This window comes from Diospyros lotus, chromosome 6, assembly GCF_014633365.1.
Source record: "Diospyros lotus cultivar Yz01 chromosome 6, ASM1463336v1, whole genome shotgun sequence".
Taxonomy (NCBI): domain Eukaryota; kingdom Viridiplantae; phylum Streptophyta; class Magnoliopsida; order Ericales; family Ebenaceae; genus Diospyros; species Diospyros lotus.
This window is the reverse complement of record NC_068343.1, coordinates 5,491,002-5,508,697: the sequence shown is the minus strand read 5'-3', so window position 1 is coordinate 5,508,697 and position 17,696 is coordinate 5,491,002. Positions and strand designations below refer to the sequence as shown.

Genomic DNA, 17,696 nt, shown 5'->3' with positions numbered 1-17,696 from the left:
TTTAGGAAAGTATCCTAATTTGAGATTAGGAAACTATCAAAAAGAACAAGATTTAGAAGATTTTTAGAAACTTCCTAACTGCATGATGGAAGCAGGCCTCCCTTTTCTTCTTGATTTTCTCACGCCAGCTTGACTATGATTTGAATTGAGGTGCGTGCTCTTTTTAATTATCTTCTGATTGCTTGGTGAGCAATTAGTGTCTAGCCAATTCATATCTTTCATCCATAGAACATTACTGTAGCGCCATTAATTCTTTTATTGTTGCGAAAGTGCTTTCGTAGTTCTAAGAGATTATTTCCAAATCCAACTCGTCACTACAATTCTAGAAGCAGAGAGTTGATTGTTTCTTCTAGACGTTGAGATGCTATCTGTATATCTATATAGCTCTTGATCCTTTTTGGTTTTACAGCGAGCTTCACCAATCATGTTTGGAGATTACACAATTACATTATTCACATTGAGGATGGAATATAATGTGTGGTTTGCAAAAGGAATTGTTAGCGTTTTGATCTTCAGGCACTAATATTGAGAACCGTTTGGATTCTTTTACCAATCAAAGCCATGGTTAATGCGCTTCGCACTTGCTGCCATCAAATGTAGACTGTATTGCATCAGACGAAGCCAATTTTGGGATCATTAATGGGTCTACCAAGGAGGATAATGACTGCTTTCTTTCACCAATCTGGCTGTTGTCGTTGCTTAGGATGAGGGATTACTGTTGCTTCTTCTTCGAGCAATTGAGTTCTTCTGCATGAAGGCTATAGCCCAGTTTTGCTGCATCAATATTCCTCAGTCTTAGGCACACTCTATAATGCTCTGGTGTGTTGGAGAAGGAAATACATTGTTGAGTGGTATCAAGAAGGGGTTGGCCGGTGGCAGCAACAAGGACTCTCTCAGCAATGAAAGGAAGCCATTGCTTTCATGGAATGGCTTCAAAATATTTTACGTAATATTGTGGTTTTAGATAAGCGGCCAGGTCCAAGCTGTCCGAAATAATGACGAATCTCATCTCCAATTAAAATTACAACAGCTTTCTCTGAGACATGAGACAGCTAAAGTTTATAGTCATTGATCTTGATGATCTCTCTTTAAAGCTAAGAATAGGAGAATTATCTTGTTACCAGCAGTACTAACAAAAAAAATTAGGAACATATATACAAAAAAGGAATAAAATTCTTCCTCAGATTTGACTCTACACTTTGATGAAGCCATTCAATGAAAGGAATGTCTTTCTTCTAGAGTTTTGAGTTCTTGTTGCCACCACCAACTAGCTCATCCTGATACCAGTCACCATTGTAGTCCTTCTCAAACACATCAAGCATTTTAGAGTGCCTCTAGAACTGAGGATTGAAGGAGCAGAGATGGGCTGGCCTTCAGAAAGCCTCAATTACTCGAAGAAGAATCAACTATCTTCCCTCATCCTGTGCATGTACAATAGCAGCAACCAAACTAGCAAACGTTGTCATTGTCTCCTGAGTAGACGTATTAAGTTGTCCCAAGATTGGCCTTATCCAGCTTGTGACAGTCGACGTTTGAAGGCAGCAAATGTTTTAACCATGCGTAGATTGATAAAAGAATCCAAATGGTTTTCAATGTCAGTAGCTGAAAGTTCAAGGAGGTATTATACGTTTTTTAGATATCAGAATGCTAATAATTCCTTCTGCAAATGACGTTTTTTAGATATCAGAATTGGTAAAGTATGCCTGAAAGTTCATGGTGAGGATGGAATACAGTGTCATTTGCAGAAGGAATTGTTAGCATTCTGATATCTAAAAAACATATAATACCTCCTTGAACTTTTAGCTACTGACATTGAAAACCATTTGGATTCTTTTATCAACTACGCCATGGTTAAAGCATTTGCTGCCATCAAACGTCGACTGTCGCAAGCTAGATAAAGCCAATCTTGGGACAACTTAATGCGTCTACTCGGGAGACAATGACAACATTCTTTTGCCAGTTTGGTTGCTGCTGTTATACAAGCTCAGGATGAGGGAAGACAATTGATTCTTCTTCGAGCAATTGAGGCTTTTTGAAGGCCAGCCCATCTCAGTTCTAGAGGCACTCTAAAATGTTTGATGTGTTTGAGAAGGACTACAATGGTGACTGGTATCAAGAAGAGCTACTTGGTGGTGGCAACAAGAACTCAAAACTCTAGAAGAAAGACATTCCTTTCATTGAATGGCTTCATCAAAGTGTAGTCAAATATGAGGAAGAATGATATTCCTTTTTTGTATATATGTTGCTAATTTTCTTTGTTAGTACTGCTGGTAACAAGATAATTCTCCTATTCTTTGCTTTAAAGAGAGATCATCAAGATCAATGACTACAAACTTTAGCTGTCTCATGTCTCACAAAAAGCTGTTGTAATTTTAATTGTAAATGAGGAAATGGAGATGTCATTATTTCGGACAGTTTGGACCTGGCTGTTTTTCTAAAACCACAATATTACGCAAAATATTTTGAAGCCATTCCATGAAAGCAGTGGCTTCCTTCCATAATTGATGTTGGTTTTATTCTATCTTTCTTGTTTTTTGTAGCTTCTGGATCAAAATCGTAATTTTGATCCGAACGCCTAAACCCAACCGAGAACAATTGGCTATTCGGATCGGAGTTGTCGGATGAGAGAAACAGCCGGCAATTTCCGACAAAGGTGGTCATAGGGAAGACGATCGCTGAAAAAGATTAACGAGTTTCTTTTATGCCTCCGTTGGCATGCATTTCTTAGATATAAAAATGCTAAGACACTAAGACAGAATGAAATAGCAAGAAAGGGATATAAAAGAAATGTTTTTGACATTTGCTGAAAAGAAAAGAAAAGAAGAATCACATGATTTGAAAATAACTAATCCAAGAACAATTGTGTATTCCATCCAACAAAATAAATCATCCATTCGACAATAGACAAAATGTACTGTGCTGTAAATGTACTTCGTTAGTTCCTAATTGGGCAAACAGATTAGCCAAAACTTATAACCTACCGTCCCCCTCTTAACATGCATTAATAACACAAGTCAATTCCATACTAGCTGGTATAGAGAAGAAATATAATGTCCATAGCAAGGCATTAGATTAACTCGGGTAGTGTTACTAACAAAATTTCCAGTTCTCGCAGTCGCGCGTAATAAATGGGAACGGGAATAAACTAAGAACGCCTGACGGAATCCATCCACTCTGAGGCGTTTCTTGTTCTCCTGGACATACTTTTGGACGTTGTTTGGGCACATTACTGATTCAATATTCTTGACAGAAAATACCGCTAACGATGGGATTTTTTAAAAAAAAAAACACAAAAACACCACACCAAGTATAGACTAAATTAAAAAAGAAATACTACCAAGACCAAACTATTTATAACAAGAATACTATATTTTGTTTCACTCACCGGCCATGCTGGATGTATTCCAGCGCGGGAATTTTATTCCCGACCAAACTCCCTAGCGAGACACGGACAAAACGAATCTTTAATAGAATCACTGGTGAGACTGTCGATTTATAAATTGCTGGCCTCACGAGCAATCTACAATAGGATAAGCTCACCCATTTATAAATCGAAGGGCTCACGGGCCGTCGCCGATCCTCAAAAACAATATACTCCATGAGAGAGTACTCAAATATCGCAATCCCTATGGCAAATAGCAAAACCATAATAGCAACCAGAGATCACAACAAAAAGGTCAACAAAATAGTACAAACCATAAAAGCCATGTTCTGGGCTTATAATAAAAGCAGAATGCTCCCAGCAAAACAGAAAAAGAAAAAACACAATGCACCAACAGAAAACTCTTACGGGTAGGTATACCATGCACTCAGAACCACCAAAAAAACTCACCAGACATACTCGCAACCAACCAGAGAGTAAGGGGAAGAGAGACATCATTCTTCCTCGGATTCTGACTCGGCACTTTGAAGCCATTCAATGAAAGGATTGGCGTTCTTCCAAAGTTGAGAATCCTTGTTGCCACCGGCCAGCCCGTCCTGATACCACGCAACAATGTATTCCTCCTCCAACACATCACCATCATAGAGTGCCTTCAAAATAAGAGCCACTTCCTTCATCGCAGCTGGGCTAGCCTTCAGACAGAAAGCCTCAATTGCTCGAAGAAGAAGCAATTGCGATCCCTCATCCTGAGCAGCAGCAGCAGCCAGATACCCTTTCTTCTTAGCAACCTCCTTTGCAAAGCCCTTCTCAAGACCATCGAACAGTGCCTCAAAGAATGCACTCATTATCTCCTGAGCAGACCCATTAAGTGATCCCAGCATTGAGTGGATCTGATTTGCAACAGCCCCTCCCTTCAGTTTTTCTTTCACCTCTTCCACAAGCTTTTTATGGTTCATGTTACCATTCCCAACCCCAGCATTGGAATTCTCCTCAGATGACAGGGAAACTTTTGTTGGACCGTCACTTGCTTTATTGGCTTCCTTTGTTTTCTTCTCCAGCTCATCAGTGGATAGCATAACCATATCTGCTGTCACAGAGCTCAGTTGCTCCTGGATGCGTTGGCGGGCTGCCTCCAGTGAAGTGTCAGTCTGCCACTGAACATCATCTTCGTCATTGTCAGCATCTTCCTTCACATCCCCCTGGTTTATAGCTGGTGAACTGCGATCCTCATCAGAACCACTTCTCTTTTTGACAGGTCCAGCTTTTGCATGCCCATCCTTGGTGGAGGACCCCTTCTTCTTAACCTCTTTCTTCAGCTTCTTCTGCTCTTCATCAGCTGCCTCACCTTCCTTCAGCCTTTCTTTCTCAGCCCTCCTCATTGCCTTCTTGTCCTTGGACCCCTTCTTTGGCTCGGGCGGGTTCTTCAAAATAAAAGTTGTGAGCTTGTCCCTCATATCAACATCTGAAACAAAACCACAAGCTGCACATTTCAGTTGAATCATCTGATTCTTAGTAATGAGGATTTCTGTTTCAGGGTTTCCACAACCATAACACTGAACATATTTCTTAATGAAGCTCTCAAGAAGACCAGCAAGTTTAGCAGTGTCATGGGCACCATTAACAAGAGAAACCCCACTTTTCTCATCAAATTTAGATTGTGCACCAAGCTCATTGCCAAAATATTTTGTAGTGTACGAAGCTGGCCTTGCCAAAGCTTTGGCAATATCAACCATGTTGACAATATTTGTCTTAATGCCATTTCCTCTGCCTTCAATCTTTGTAATCATTTTTGGCATCTTATACCTGTAGAAGGCATCATCTTTATTGCTGGCACCTATGTTTTGTAGAGCCATGTTTGTCTCAGCACAAAAAGATCTCTCAGGAAAATGTCACAGCAAGGAAATGCTGGATTTGAATATATTGATATCTTTAGAAGCTTTGTGAGTAGAAAAAGGAAGATCCTCTTCTGCAGTAAAAGGTTGCACCCAACTGCAACCACAAAACTCTGGGTATCCCTGTAATGATCCGAGATGCATACAGTCAATTCTTTTTGACAAGTTTCCGCACTTTTTCCTTGACGTAGGAATGTACTCTCCAAGCAACCCAATCGATCCCAAATAGAGAATTGCCTGTTCGGACATAAAAGAATATTAAGTGCTGGCGCACTTCAAAGGGAAGATCTTCAGGCGCACAAATCGCAAGTTTCCTGAATCAAGGGCAAAGGGACAACCATTAACAAAGTAAATTTTAGAGTTCAACAATACTCTTTGATAGACAGAGACATAAATACAAAAAAACAAAAACCTGGAATGTCGGAAATATCATCAATAATGACAGCGACCATTACTACTCATTCAATTAATAATAATGATATGACAATATATTAACAACTAACTTGTTAGAGCTCACAAAGCTGGATAGCAGAACACTTTCTGGAGACAATAGGACAAGACTGAAAAATATTCAAGGCTAATCAGTGCCTAACGGTTAGTAGTTAATTAAACTTGAGTGCTTTTATAACTGACACACGTCTTTATGGACTCGATAATAGACAAATTTATGGATTACTTATAGTGATTTATTTCCTTTTCACACACAAAGGGAAAGCTAGAAGGTAAAGTACTTGTAACTAACTATAAGTTCAAAGGAAAAACAGAACAGTACAGGCTAAAAAAGAATACCACTGCCTGAAAAAATGTTTCTGGTGCAGCAAATACAAAAGAATGATGCGCCACAAGTTGACTTTCCAATAACAAAACGGCTGCAAAACAAAAACATTAATGAAAATAAGCTAAATAAAAACATTAATAATTATCATCCGCCCATATAGTCATAGCCAAAGGAACATAAATAAAAAAAATGAAGAATTTTCACCCACCTATGTAATATTTTTTAAACATGATTGATCAACAGAAGAATCATCCAGTGGTGTCAAGCACACTAAAGTTGTACAAAAATAGATACATTCCAGCATGCATGGTGAATGGCCCTTAGTCGAGGAGAATACCAATTCAAAATGCAGATTAGCATTTGTTTAAGTAACTTCCGTGACACTGATCACAATCCCAGAATCTTTGATGAAGTCACGGAGAGATAATGGATAGGTAGGCTACCAGTTTGCTCTATTCTCAAAGAGTATATGCATCATTATTCTAAATGCAAAATTGCCAAGAAAAGAGCACTGATTGCAGATGTTATTTTCATTTATCCAGACTTTGCCTTTTGAAAAGTTAATGTTACTAATTAAGTCTTCCTGAATGATCTGTTTATCAAAATCTTTTTCCATCTGTCAGAAAAACTAGGATTACCATAATTAAATCAAATCAGAATTTTATAGCAGAAACTTTGTTCACCCTTCTGTTGAGGCAAATAGTTTCATTTCAGGCGAGCCTTAAGACATAGCTTGAGAAAAAAAATTTACCAGTAAGAGCGCACTCAGATCCGAATTGGCATTTTTAAATCTATTTCTTCTCGGACAAAATAAAAATTAATATGCAGGGAAAACAACTACACTGCGCACATATAATTAATTGACAAACAAAATAATTTCAACACAACCGATGACACGAATCTAAGTAGAAAAAAATCAGAATTATCCAGAGAAACAGAAGCAATCGACCAATTCTAAAAGAATCGATCCACTACATCCCGTATTCTATCAAATAACTACGACAAGTAACATATCCGCTGGATAAAATTTACAAGAATAACGTAATATCAATACAATCATCATATCTAACACTTCCACATAAATTTCTGCAGCTCGACCAACACAACTGAGATCTATAATAACGCCGGTATAATCAAACGAAAACAACACAGATAACAGCACGGGAAGGAGCGGGTGATGCTTACCTACCGTCTGTATAGCAGGGGACTTGGCCGACCGCCGATGGCAAGAGATTGTAGAGAGAGAAAGTAGAGAGAGGAATTTTTAGGGTTTAGTCGTAGAGGAGAGGCACGAGAGAGGCGGCCAAGCGGTTTCTTATATAGGATCGAAATCAGGCGGAGAAACGCCCGGATGCTTCTGGCATTGTTGTAATTTGAACAGGAAACTGTACCCTTTATTGAGCTGATATTTCGTCGGTTTCGTCGACTGACGTGTACCTTTGTGAGAACGCAACTCCCCAAGTGATAAGATCGCGAGTTTTAATTTCAAAAATGCCTCTGCCCTATTTTTTGACCTTTTCACTATATATATTTCTTTTAAGAATTTTACATATTAAGATTAATAAAATTACTTATTAACATAAAAAAATAAAGTTTTTTTAAACTTTTTCCCAATTTGGAAGAGATAAAAATAGGGTTTAAAAATTGGGTTAGGATATTAATAAATAATGGGGTTTAAAAATTATTTATATAAGTCAAGTGAAGTTAGATCTATAAATTTAATGATTTAATTTAAATTTAATATTAATCTCATCTAAATATTTTGAATTGATGTTAATCAAATCATCTCAATGCAATCACATCGATTGGATTTGATTTGTGGTCTATCAAAATTACTAGTACTTATTCTTTTGAAATTTCAATGGATTTAAGTTTTTAACTCTATAATTTTAATTATTTCAATGGAATAAGAATTCTAATCATTTCATTTAGAATAAAAAAATAAAAATTAGCTTGTAAAAACAATTAATAAAATAACGTAATAGAAAACCCAATAAAAATGTTAATATACAATATTAAAAAATTGATTTTAATAAAACATATAAAAAATAATTAATTTAATTTTAAATTTTCTTTATAAAATAAATAACACTGAATTATACATTCTTGTGTTGTAAAAAAAATTCATTAAGATATTAAGTAACAAAAATAAGATTATATATAACCATGACATATATAATGATGACATTTTAACATTAAACACAATGTTAATTTAAAAAAAATACAATTTTAGCAAGTATTTTTCACAATTTCTAAGATAAGATAAGAAAATTAGCGGCCCACAAAAAAGGAACAAAAGGAGGAGAATTGAAGGGTAATTGGTAAAAGCAACTCTGCCAAGATAATGTCCAGATTATTTTATCTTATGGAAAAACAATTGTTGAATGCAATAATTTATTATATATGTTCATACAGTGCATTACATATTTATTTATATTATAATATATATTTGTCTGACCAGTGACCAATTCTTCTGGTGAAAAAACATTATGGCAAAGCGGTGGATAATCCAAAGGGAAACCTCCAAAGCTTCCCTTCAATATTCTTATAAGCCCTTTGATCTTTTAGTATTATCCCAAGCAGGTTGGACTTGTTTTATTAAGCTCCTTGCTTAGGCCATTTTAATCACATATTGGTAGTGGGTGACTTCTATGTTGTCTGAACCATTGGAATTGCAATGTTGACCAAACTCTCTCAGCCCATAAATAAGGGAAGAAACATGGTCCAACAGCGCAAAGGAAGCTTCTCTTTCCAACTCAATACCTCTGGTTGCTGCTCTCTCTTGAGTCCTGCCCATAAACTTAGCAGTTTTATATGGCGACTTCTTCAGCACCTTCTCTGTGCTATGCAGTTCTGCCAGCTTTGAAGCCGGGTACCCGGTTGTCGGTGCAAGTCAGAGCTCGGAGCTACGGAGATGATGGTAACTGAACCTGTTCAATGCATTCATCACTAAAATGCTCTTGTTTTGGTTGGTTTTATATATGTGTTTGCTTGGGCGGCAGGGAGGTCAAGTAACATGGTGGATGCCAACTTGAGAATTCTAAGGGAGAGGATAGAAGAGGTTAGCATCAAAGAGAGACTGGAAAGCTGCTATCAGAGGGGACATGGATGGAATTATGTGCCTGCCTATGATTGCAAACCCAGGAGATGTGCAGAGAATTCTAAGCTGTTTGAGCTTTTTGGCTTGGCAATTGGGACTTTTGGCCTCACCATAGCCACTGCTTCTCTTTGCCTTTTACTTGTTTCCCTATTAATTGGTTCATCTCTATCTATGAACTGAACTGGCTGAAAAGATAATGCCTCTCAAGGAGTACATCTTTCCCATAATTCTCCATGGATAGAGTGCATTCTCTAACTTGAAGTTACCGATCTGTACCAGGCAATTTTCTTCAAGGCTCTTTCTAAAGGTCAACGTCTGTGTGCGCATTTTTTCAGTTTCTTTTGTTCGAAGGCAGAACATATTGAATATAGAAATTAATTCCGAATTGTTGGATCAAGACTGTTTTGTTTTGTCTCTTAATGCAATTTCTAAGTTGTCTACAGATTACAGGTTTATGACCGACCCAATTCCTTAATCCTCTTAACTTTTGTTAGTATACAGAAATTCTTGCCCTCTGTCACAGGTTCTGAAGCTATTTGACCAGTTCTTGTCTTTGAATTATAATCCTGGGCGTTCAGACATGATATAAGATGATGCAAATATCATCATGGCTCATCTTAATTCTTGTCGTTCCATAAGCTTTATCTAATTTTGATTTAACCAGTTCAGATTAAGATCAAAAGCTACAAAAGGATGCTCGTATTTCTTGTTCATGGTTTAATAGCTGGTTTGAGAGGAATAAAAAAGAATATCAACTTAATTCACAGAGCTGTTACAATAAAACAAGTCATTTTACAGCAGAGCATACAGGATAGCCATTAGATTAATTACAAAGATTAAATGGAAAGAGTCTCATGTTAGAAGCGCAGTAACTTCTTAAACACGGCGACAAATGCTTGTAGAAGGGATTGGAGAAACTTTACTAGTTTGTTCATAGTTGGTCCTCCTCCACCTTTCCTCTCGAGCTCTTCTCCCAGGGCACATTTCGGATGGAGATGAAAACCACACTCTTTACAGTAGAACGCCCATCTATGGCCAATTTCCATGCAACCATCACACCGAAAAGATGACCAAAAAGTGAGGACTAGTTCGTGTTCATCATGAAGCGGGTGCTTCACCTTTTGAGGCCACCCGGCCTTCTCTTTTTCTGCCAGCTTTGATAACTTCTCTGGAGTAAAAGGGTATGCCGGGATCCCATAGTCCTCGATGTCTTCCACTGCATTATATGTTGCTATTTTACCATCTGGTCCAACAATAACCAAAGCAGGAAGAATGTGGAGATCAAAATACTGGGCCAGCACCATACTTTTTCCGTCTCTCCAAGGCAAAGCATGCCAAGGCATATTCATGACCCTTTCTTTGAATGATTCTTCTTCATCTTCATCCTCATCCTCGCTATGGCCAGGGACTCCTATTGTCACAATTTCAATGCTCTCTCCCATGTCCTTCAATTTATTGTAGAATTCCAGGAGTTTTGGAGTAAACTCAAGGCAAGGACCGTACGAAGGAGAAAAGAAATACAAACCCACGACTTTCCCTTCAAGTTCAGAAACAGGCACCTTGCATACAAAACTAATTTTGTCAACAAAGTATCAAATATAATGGGGCAAAGTTGCATTCTAGAGATGATTTTACAACTGATGGATTGCTCTGTTACCTTCTTGCCATGGTTTGAAATTACAAAATCCCTCGACGGTGAGACTAAGATAGATCTCAAGGATGGGTTCAAAGCTGCCTCTTTCATTTCTTCAATTCTTTCTGGAGTGAAAGGATATCCCTCTGACCCGAATGTTTTTATGATCTCTACTCCTTCCGCAGTCAAAACCTCCCCATTTTCGTCAAGTATCACAAGATACGGATACCACTCGACACCAAACATTTCCCGTAGTTCCTCCCTTTTCTCTGAATCAGAGAACGGGATTGACAACCATGGCATCTTGTCGAAGTAACTATGGTATTCACCAGCATTTATGTCGGCGGAGACATGAATGACCTCGAAGTCACCTTTTGAGGATAATTCATTGTAAACCGCCACTAGATGTGGGGTAAATTGTCGACAATAAAAACAGGAAGATGTTGAAAAATATATACCAAGCTTCTTTCCCTTCAATTTGTCAATTTCGACCTGTATCAAATATAATACAATCAGTTGGTAGTATTGGATCATTACTTGAGTGAACAGCCAAAAGAGTTGATGCCGGACAGTAGAAAGAAAAGAGATCAAGAAGACGCTTGAGAAGAAGAAGAAGAAGTAAAGCCAAGATAGAATTAGAGAAGAGAAAGAATAACCAAGAGAGAAAATCAAAGATTTAAATCTTGTATTCAATAATCAAGATTCTAAGGGCAGTCTCTAGAACGTTGAACTGATCCTGAAGATCTTAATCTTTTGTTTTTCATCTTAAATAATCATAAATAAATCATTAGCCCAAGGACAAATCACACAAATGTGTTCAAGAATAACGTAAAAGGATGATAAAAGTAAAATGTTTAGAAAAGAAAAACAAGAGGAGGAATTGTTCATAGCTACTTTTTCACCGGTGTTTCGGACAAGGTAGTCCCTGCTGCTGCTGCTGCCACCGAGGAGCAACATTAAGTCATTAAAACCCTCATTATTGTTCAACACAGATTCGTCTTCTGCCATTGCCAATACTAAAAAGAACTCGGACTGAATGATAAAGATGTGAATTTGGGCAGTTATTTACTGAATGATAAAGATGTGAATTTGGGCAGCTATTTATAGGAGGAGGAGTTTGTTCGGGAGAATGGTGGTAACTTTGTCTTCTTTCAAAAATCTTCCAACTTTTGGGTTTTTCTTGAGGGCAAATTCCTTAATTCAAGTACTCACGATTAGGCACAAGAACAACTTGCAGCATTGGACAAGCAAATTCAAGATTCTTTCTTTCTCATCAAGCAAGAATGCATCGAATTCCCGTGAATAATGGTTCTCTTCATGCATGGCAAGCTTCTTTGGTAGACTAAAACACCAAATTGTGTACGTATTTGTATTAACATCTCAAAGAACAACCATTGAAATTCTCCCCCCAAATCTCCTCCTTTGTCCCACTATACTTGTTTGAAATTTTGGATTCATTCAAAATCGGATTATTAATCTCAACCCAACCCAACCCAACTTAATAAAGCTCAACTTGAAATTTTGGATTCATTCCTTTTTGTTCTTTTTTCTTTTCCTTGGACTTGTGAATCCATTGGCCATGATCGTTAGTTATAAATATAATATATTTGAGTTTTAGTATCAATTAATTTATTTTACTTGGTTTAAGTTTCGTAATTAAATAGAATTTTGAATAAATTTATTAAATAGAAATCTTAGGAGAACACCCACTATTCATGATAAAGGGTATATGTGTTAATTTAAATTTGTTGATTATCTATGGATAAAAATTTAAATCTGTTCGAATAATTTTGAAAATTAAGTAAAATTATGCACCCTAATTTGAGAGCCACAATCCCTAGTTTAAAAAAATAAAAAGTTACTTAAACACTTAAAATTATTGACGGATACTTTATATTAATATAATATAAAATAAGAAATTTTTTATATGGTGCCCTTAAGTTTAGAGCAATCGCAAAAATTACTTTTAACATTTAAGAAAATAGAGAGTACCTTTGAAATTTAATGTTAAGTTGCAATTTTCTCTTATTACCTTTAAATTTTATTAAATTACTAAAATACTTTTATATTTAAATCCATTCTACTATTTTCTCATTCTTTCTTTCTTTCTCTTGAGCAAGAATAACAAATGATGACAACTACTATGATTGTTCATTTTCTCTATTTTTCTCTTTTTTTTTTCTCTTTATCTCTTACTCTCAACCTATAATGGTGGAGATTGGTCACAACGACAATGGAGACATTTGGTCACAACAATAGTGGTAGAGGCTATTCACAATAACAATAGTGGCAACGACAACAATAAACATTTGCTCTTTCTCTTTCTCTATTTGATTTCTTTATTTTCTTTTTCTTCTTCTAATTCTTTCTATATCTTCTTCGTACCAAGATTTGGGTACAATGGGTTCGAAATTAATAATTTTATTTATTTTTTTCTCCTTGATTTCTTTTATCTTTCTCCATTCACACCCAAATCTAGGTTTATTCACTTAAATTGTACAAAAATAGAAACGAAAGATATTTTCGATATGAAACGAAAACATGGGGTAAACTGTAAATTTAAAAAATATAGGGATATATGATATAAATAGTCGAAACTATAAGTGTTAGAATAAAATAAATAAGGGTGTATGTAAAATTAATTTATAATTTATATAATATAAATAGTATTATCTGTTAATCCCTAGCTTGCAAATGCAATAAAACTTGAAGGTTTGGAGCAGTTAGAGAGAAACTCGGGTGTTTACTGCTTTCGTCGCCGACCGCTGCTACATCTTTCATCTATGCCGTCGTCGCTTCTCTCACCGTAGAAGCATCTTCTTGCACCTCTCACCGCTTTGGTCATCGTCAACCCATCTTACTTCGCCTTCGCCGTCGACCGTCATTACATTCTCCATCTCATTGGGCTTAGACAACTGTTGCATCTCGCCTTCCCCGCCGACCCGTCTTGTCTCTCTTGCTACTCTGGTTGCCGCCGACCAGTCTTGCCTTGCCCTCACTGCCGATCGCCACTGCTGTAACGCCCCGTTTTCCCAGAATGAGCATTACCTCGAGATTTTGGGAACATATATATATATTTTCAACATCAAACACACAACATAAGTCTCTTGATACACATACCTTCATCATAATCATTTTTTGACAATCCCGATCGTACCTTCTTAGCATATCAAAATTTAATAATTAATAGACTAAGACATGTATTATCAATCACATCAGCGGAAGCAAGATCGAAATCTCAATGATATATAACCGATAATTCCTTTTACAATAACCAAATCGATGTTTCACATGAAAATATCAAAATATTACATAACCTCTAAACATCGTAATCATAGACAAAAACCTACGAAAACTAAACATAGCAGCTACATCTCGATGACATTCTTTCCCTTGACGCCACTGCATTCACCTGGAATGTTTGAATATTCCAGAGACATAGTCCAAATTAGATGCTGAATCATCTAAGTGAGAGTTCAAAAATATTTTCATGAATATATGCAAAATCATATATAAAACCGACAAGTCCCGACATGCACCAGCCTAAGAGAATCCCACATAGCACTTAACCCTAACTGGGGAAAATGCAATCTCTCTAAAGGCGACACGGCCACTTCGGCCCATTGGCAAAACAATCCTGCTTAAGAGGGACAACCTCGACATATGAACTTGGGAATCACTCTATTGTCATTGTTAGGCTTTACGCTCATACTCAAAAGCATTCCAAAACCCAACGCAACCCTAGCCTCAATAGTGTCACATCAGCACTATCCCCGAAATCCACGACACCTCGACCTTAATGCTATTGCTCAAAGGAACATGGGGTGGTGTCCACTCTCAGCCCCGCCACTTGAGTACCGTAGGGTGAAGTCCGTCTCAACCTCGTCCCAAGTGGGTTACATAGCATTAACCCTTGGCACGCATTCCAAGTGCTGACACTCGAGAGCTACGTCACAGGTTAACAACCCACGTCCCACATGGACAACACATAACATGCCAATGCCGAAAATCATAACATGCATATAAAATCAATACTTGAATGTATGCAATTTACCGCACGAAATTTAATACATGTGTAAATAATCGTTTGGACAAACCATCACAATAAACCAAGCCATAGGGACGAACACTCATAGTAAACCATTCACATGTTACTATAAGTCTTTTTGGTCAGAACCACTCACCTTTATACGAAATTTCAAATTCTTCTTAACAAACGCGGTACGTCTCGATTTGTGTGCCCTCTTCGAATTTCGCACGAGTCACTTCACCTCAAACAGCTAGGTACCCTAATCACCCAATAAAATATAATTTTCTCTTTAATTTTCTCACATTTTCTCATTTTTCTCCTATTTTTTCTCACTAATAATCCAAAATAATTATCTACACAACTATTTTCTCAAATATTTTTACCTAATAATTCATAAAATAATTAAATAAAATTTTTGAAAGTTGAATTACCAAAAAGCCCCTCGTCACGCACCATCACACCCTTGGCGCGTGGGTGCGAGCAAAGGCTGGCGCGTGCGACTCACGCGCCACCGTCTTCAACCTCGAGCCAGTCGCCGGCGGTTGCTCCGATGCCCCCGAAATCGGTACCTCCTGAAAGCCCACGAAGAATCGATCCCAACCCCACTAGTTTCAGGCCGAAAGGCCACCGAAAAAGCCACCAAACGACCGGTTACAGGCAGAGGTAGGCGGACCGCCTTGCTTTTCCGGCAACCCTCGAAACCCCTTCAAACCACCTCGAAAATTCACCAAACTTACCAGAAATGCTCCTCTTGCCTCAAGGATCAAAAGCCCCTTATTGGCTTCCCTCGATTCGCCCTCAAAACCGAGCAATTTGTTGCTTCATTTTCAGTCGAAAACCCTTGGTATTTATAAGCTAAATCAGACCCCCACATGGCCAATTTCCGGCCAAACCTTTCCTCACACGCTTCCTAGACTACACTAGGCCATGCCCTGACGAGATTTGCTGCCCAAATCTCCCGTTTTTCCTGCCGAATTCGCGGCCAGATCTGCCATGCTTTGGCAAATTTTCAAAAATTACATTTTAACCCCTTAAAAACTTTCTTTTGCATTTTGGCCCTTATCCTCAAGCCCCTAATCTTTCTAGCACCATCACTAAGACCCTAAAGATTTGTAATTCTCATTTCTCCTTTGAAACTTTCAAAAAATTACCGTTTTGACCTCCATCAGGCAATTTTAGAAAATTACACTTAGGCCCGATTGATCGATTTGACCTCAAATCCACTCGATTCAACCTGAAACCACTTAAGAGTTGTTCTATACATCAAATATTAGTCCTAGACACACTCCGTTGATTTTTCGGGCATCGTCTATAACAATTTGGTAATACGACCTAATTGGCAGCTGTATTTTTGCTCTATCGAAAACTGTTCTCGATCTCATTTTTTTTATCACTAAAAATCATAATTTAAATTACTCGTCGATATTATACCATTTTTCTTGGCTATCTAGGGTCCGGGGTACTCCCTCTAACTAATTTGATCGTCCAAAGCTGTGTTAGTGTACCCTATAGTCTTATTTTTTCCAAAATTCCATTTATGCTCTTTATCAAATATCATTTTTATCCTCAAATTATTCTCGGGTATTACAACTGCATTCTCCACCTCACTAGAGGACCACCGCTACTTCTCGCCCTTCTCGTTGACTTATTTTGCCTCTCTCGTCGTCGCTGTCACCAACGGCTACTTTTCATAAATTACGAAACAACCCCAAAACGTTTTGTAATTTATAGAAATTGCCCGAATACCGTTTCGGGCGGCTTTTGCCATTTCCAAAATAGGAAACGGGGCCATTTTCGCTGTTTCCATGCTTCTTAGTTGTTCATTACCAAAAAAAAAAAAAGGGCTCCATCTCTAATGTTTTAAAGATGGAATTAGACATGGATCAAAATCCATCTCTAAAAGGCTTGTTGCTAAACAATTAGTGACTGATATTTTTTATTCTATCGTTATTAGAGATGAAATTTTTTTCATCTTTAATTTAAAGATGAAATCTTTTTCATCTAAAAAAAAAATCTGTCTCTAATTTGATTGTTTAATCAATCTCAAAATTGATCAAATTTTACATTTAGAGAAAGAATTTTTTGTTTCTAAAGTTAGAAATCAAATTTTTTGGTCTCTATTCAAATTAGAGATGGAAAAATTTTTGTCTCTAACTTTAGGAACAAACTTCAACAAATTTAGAGATAAAAATAATTATGTCTCTAAATCAACTATGGCGGAAAAAAAATTACATGTGGTTGACCACCATCTATGGTAGATTATAGCGATTGGAATCAATCATTAGAATCATTTTAGTTTGGTGACCAGTATACCCAAAAACAATAATGATCCAACAATCAAATTTTAATAGATTTAAAAAATAATTTTTAGAAAAAGGTTACCCATTTTTGGAAAGGCATTACTGCCACCATCCGTGGTAGATTCTGACAATCAGAACCAATAATTGGAATGGCTTTAGTCTAGTAACCGACAAATTCAAAAATTAAAATTATCCAAGGTTGGAACTTAAAAGATCTAAAAATTATTATTTTTTTAAAAAAATATTATCCATTTATGGAGGCATTGTCGACCACTATCCATGACAGATTCTAATGATTAGAACCCTGATTTGGTAACCAACATACCAAAAACCAAAATGATTCAACGATTGGATTTCACTAGATCTAAAAAATAAAATTAGAGGACATTAAGTTCTTATCTTAAATTAGAGAAACTTTGGTTGCCAATGTCTGGGACTGGAGTCAGTGGCCGGAGGAGAGAGAATGGACAATCGGATGAGAGAAAAAGAAGGTGAGCCGATGGGTAATTATTGCTGGTTGGGGAAGAAGAAGAGAAAGAGATAGTTGAAGGTAATGGAGAATAAGAAAAAAAAATAATGAA

The 17,696-nt window shown here is 37.1% G+C and overlaps 3 protein-coding genes across 8 annotated transcripts; 1 reads left to right on the top strand and 2 right to left on the bottom strand.

Annotated features, from left to right (window-relative positions):
• Nucleotides 1-3,607: 3,607 nt before the first annotated feature.
• Nucleotides 3,608-7,406, bottom strand: LOC127803955 (eukaryotic translation initiation factor 5-like). Of its 6 annotated transcripts, none has more exons than XM_052340632.1 (3): nt 7,242-7,406; nt 6,047-6,143; nt 3,608-5,588 (listed from the first exon to the last, which is right to left on the bottom strand). In XM_052340632.1, exon 3 carries the CDS (start codon nt 5,233-5,235, stop codon nt 3,877-3,879), a length of 1,359 nt encoding a protein of 452 aa, XP_052196592.1. In that variant the 5' UTR covers nt 5,236-5,588; nt 6,047-6,143; nt 7,242-7,406; the 3' UTR covers nt 3,608-3,876. The 6 variants fall into 6 exon arrangements, with proteins under 6 accessions (XP_052196592.1, XP_052196589.1, XP_052196590.1 ...); XM_052340629.1 differs by having other exon boundaries at nt 6,064-6,143; XM_052340630.1 differs by having other exon boundaries at nt 7,238-7,401.
• Nucleotides 7,407-8,769: 1,363 nt separating this feature from the next.
• On the top strand, nt 8,770-9,592 carry LOC127804678 (uncharacterized). Its single transcript, XM_052341602.1, has 2 exons — nt 8,770-8,972; nt 9,055-9,592. Exons 1-2 carry the CDS (start codon nt 8,867-8,869, stop codon nt 9,330-9,332), a joined length of 384 nt encoding a protein of 127 aa, XP_052197562.1. The 5' UTR covers nt 8,770-8,866; the 3' UTR covers nt 9,333-9,592.
• Nucleotides 9,593-9,863: 271 nt separating this feature from the next.
• On the bottom strand, nt 9,864-11,914 carry LOC127804245 (probable nucleoredoxin 1-2). The gene is made up of 3 exons (XM_052341068.1): nt 11,680-11,914; nt 10,810-11,277; nt 9,864-10,711 (listed from the first exon to the last, which is right to left on the bottom strand). Exons 1-3 carry the CDS (start codon nt 11,791-11,793, stop codon nt 10,010-10,012), a joined length of 1,284 nt encoding a protein of 427 aa, XP_052197028.1. The 5' UTR covers nt 11,794-11,914; the 3' UTR covers nt 9,864-10,009.
• Nucleotides 11,915-17,696: the final 5,782 nt, after the last annotated feature.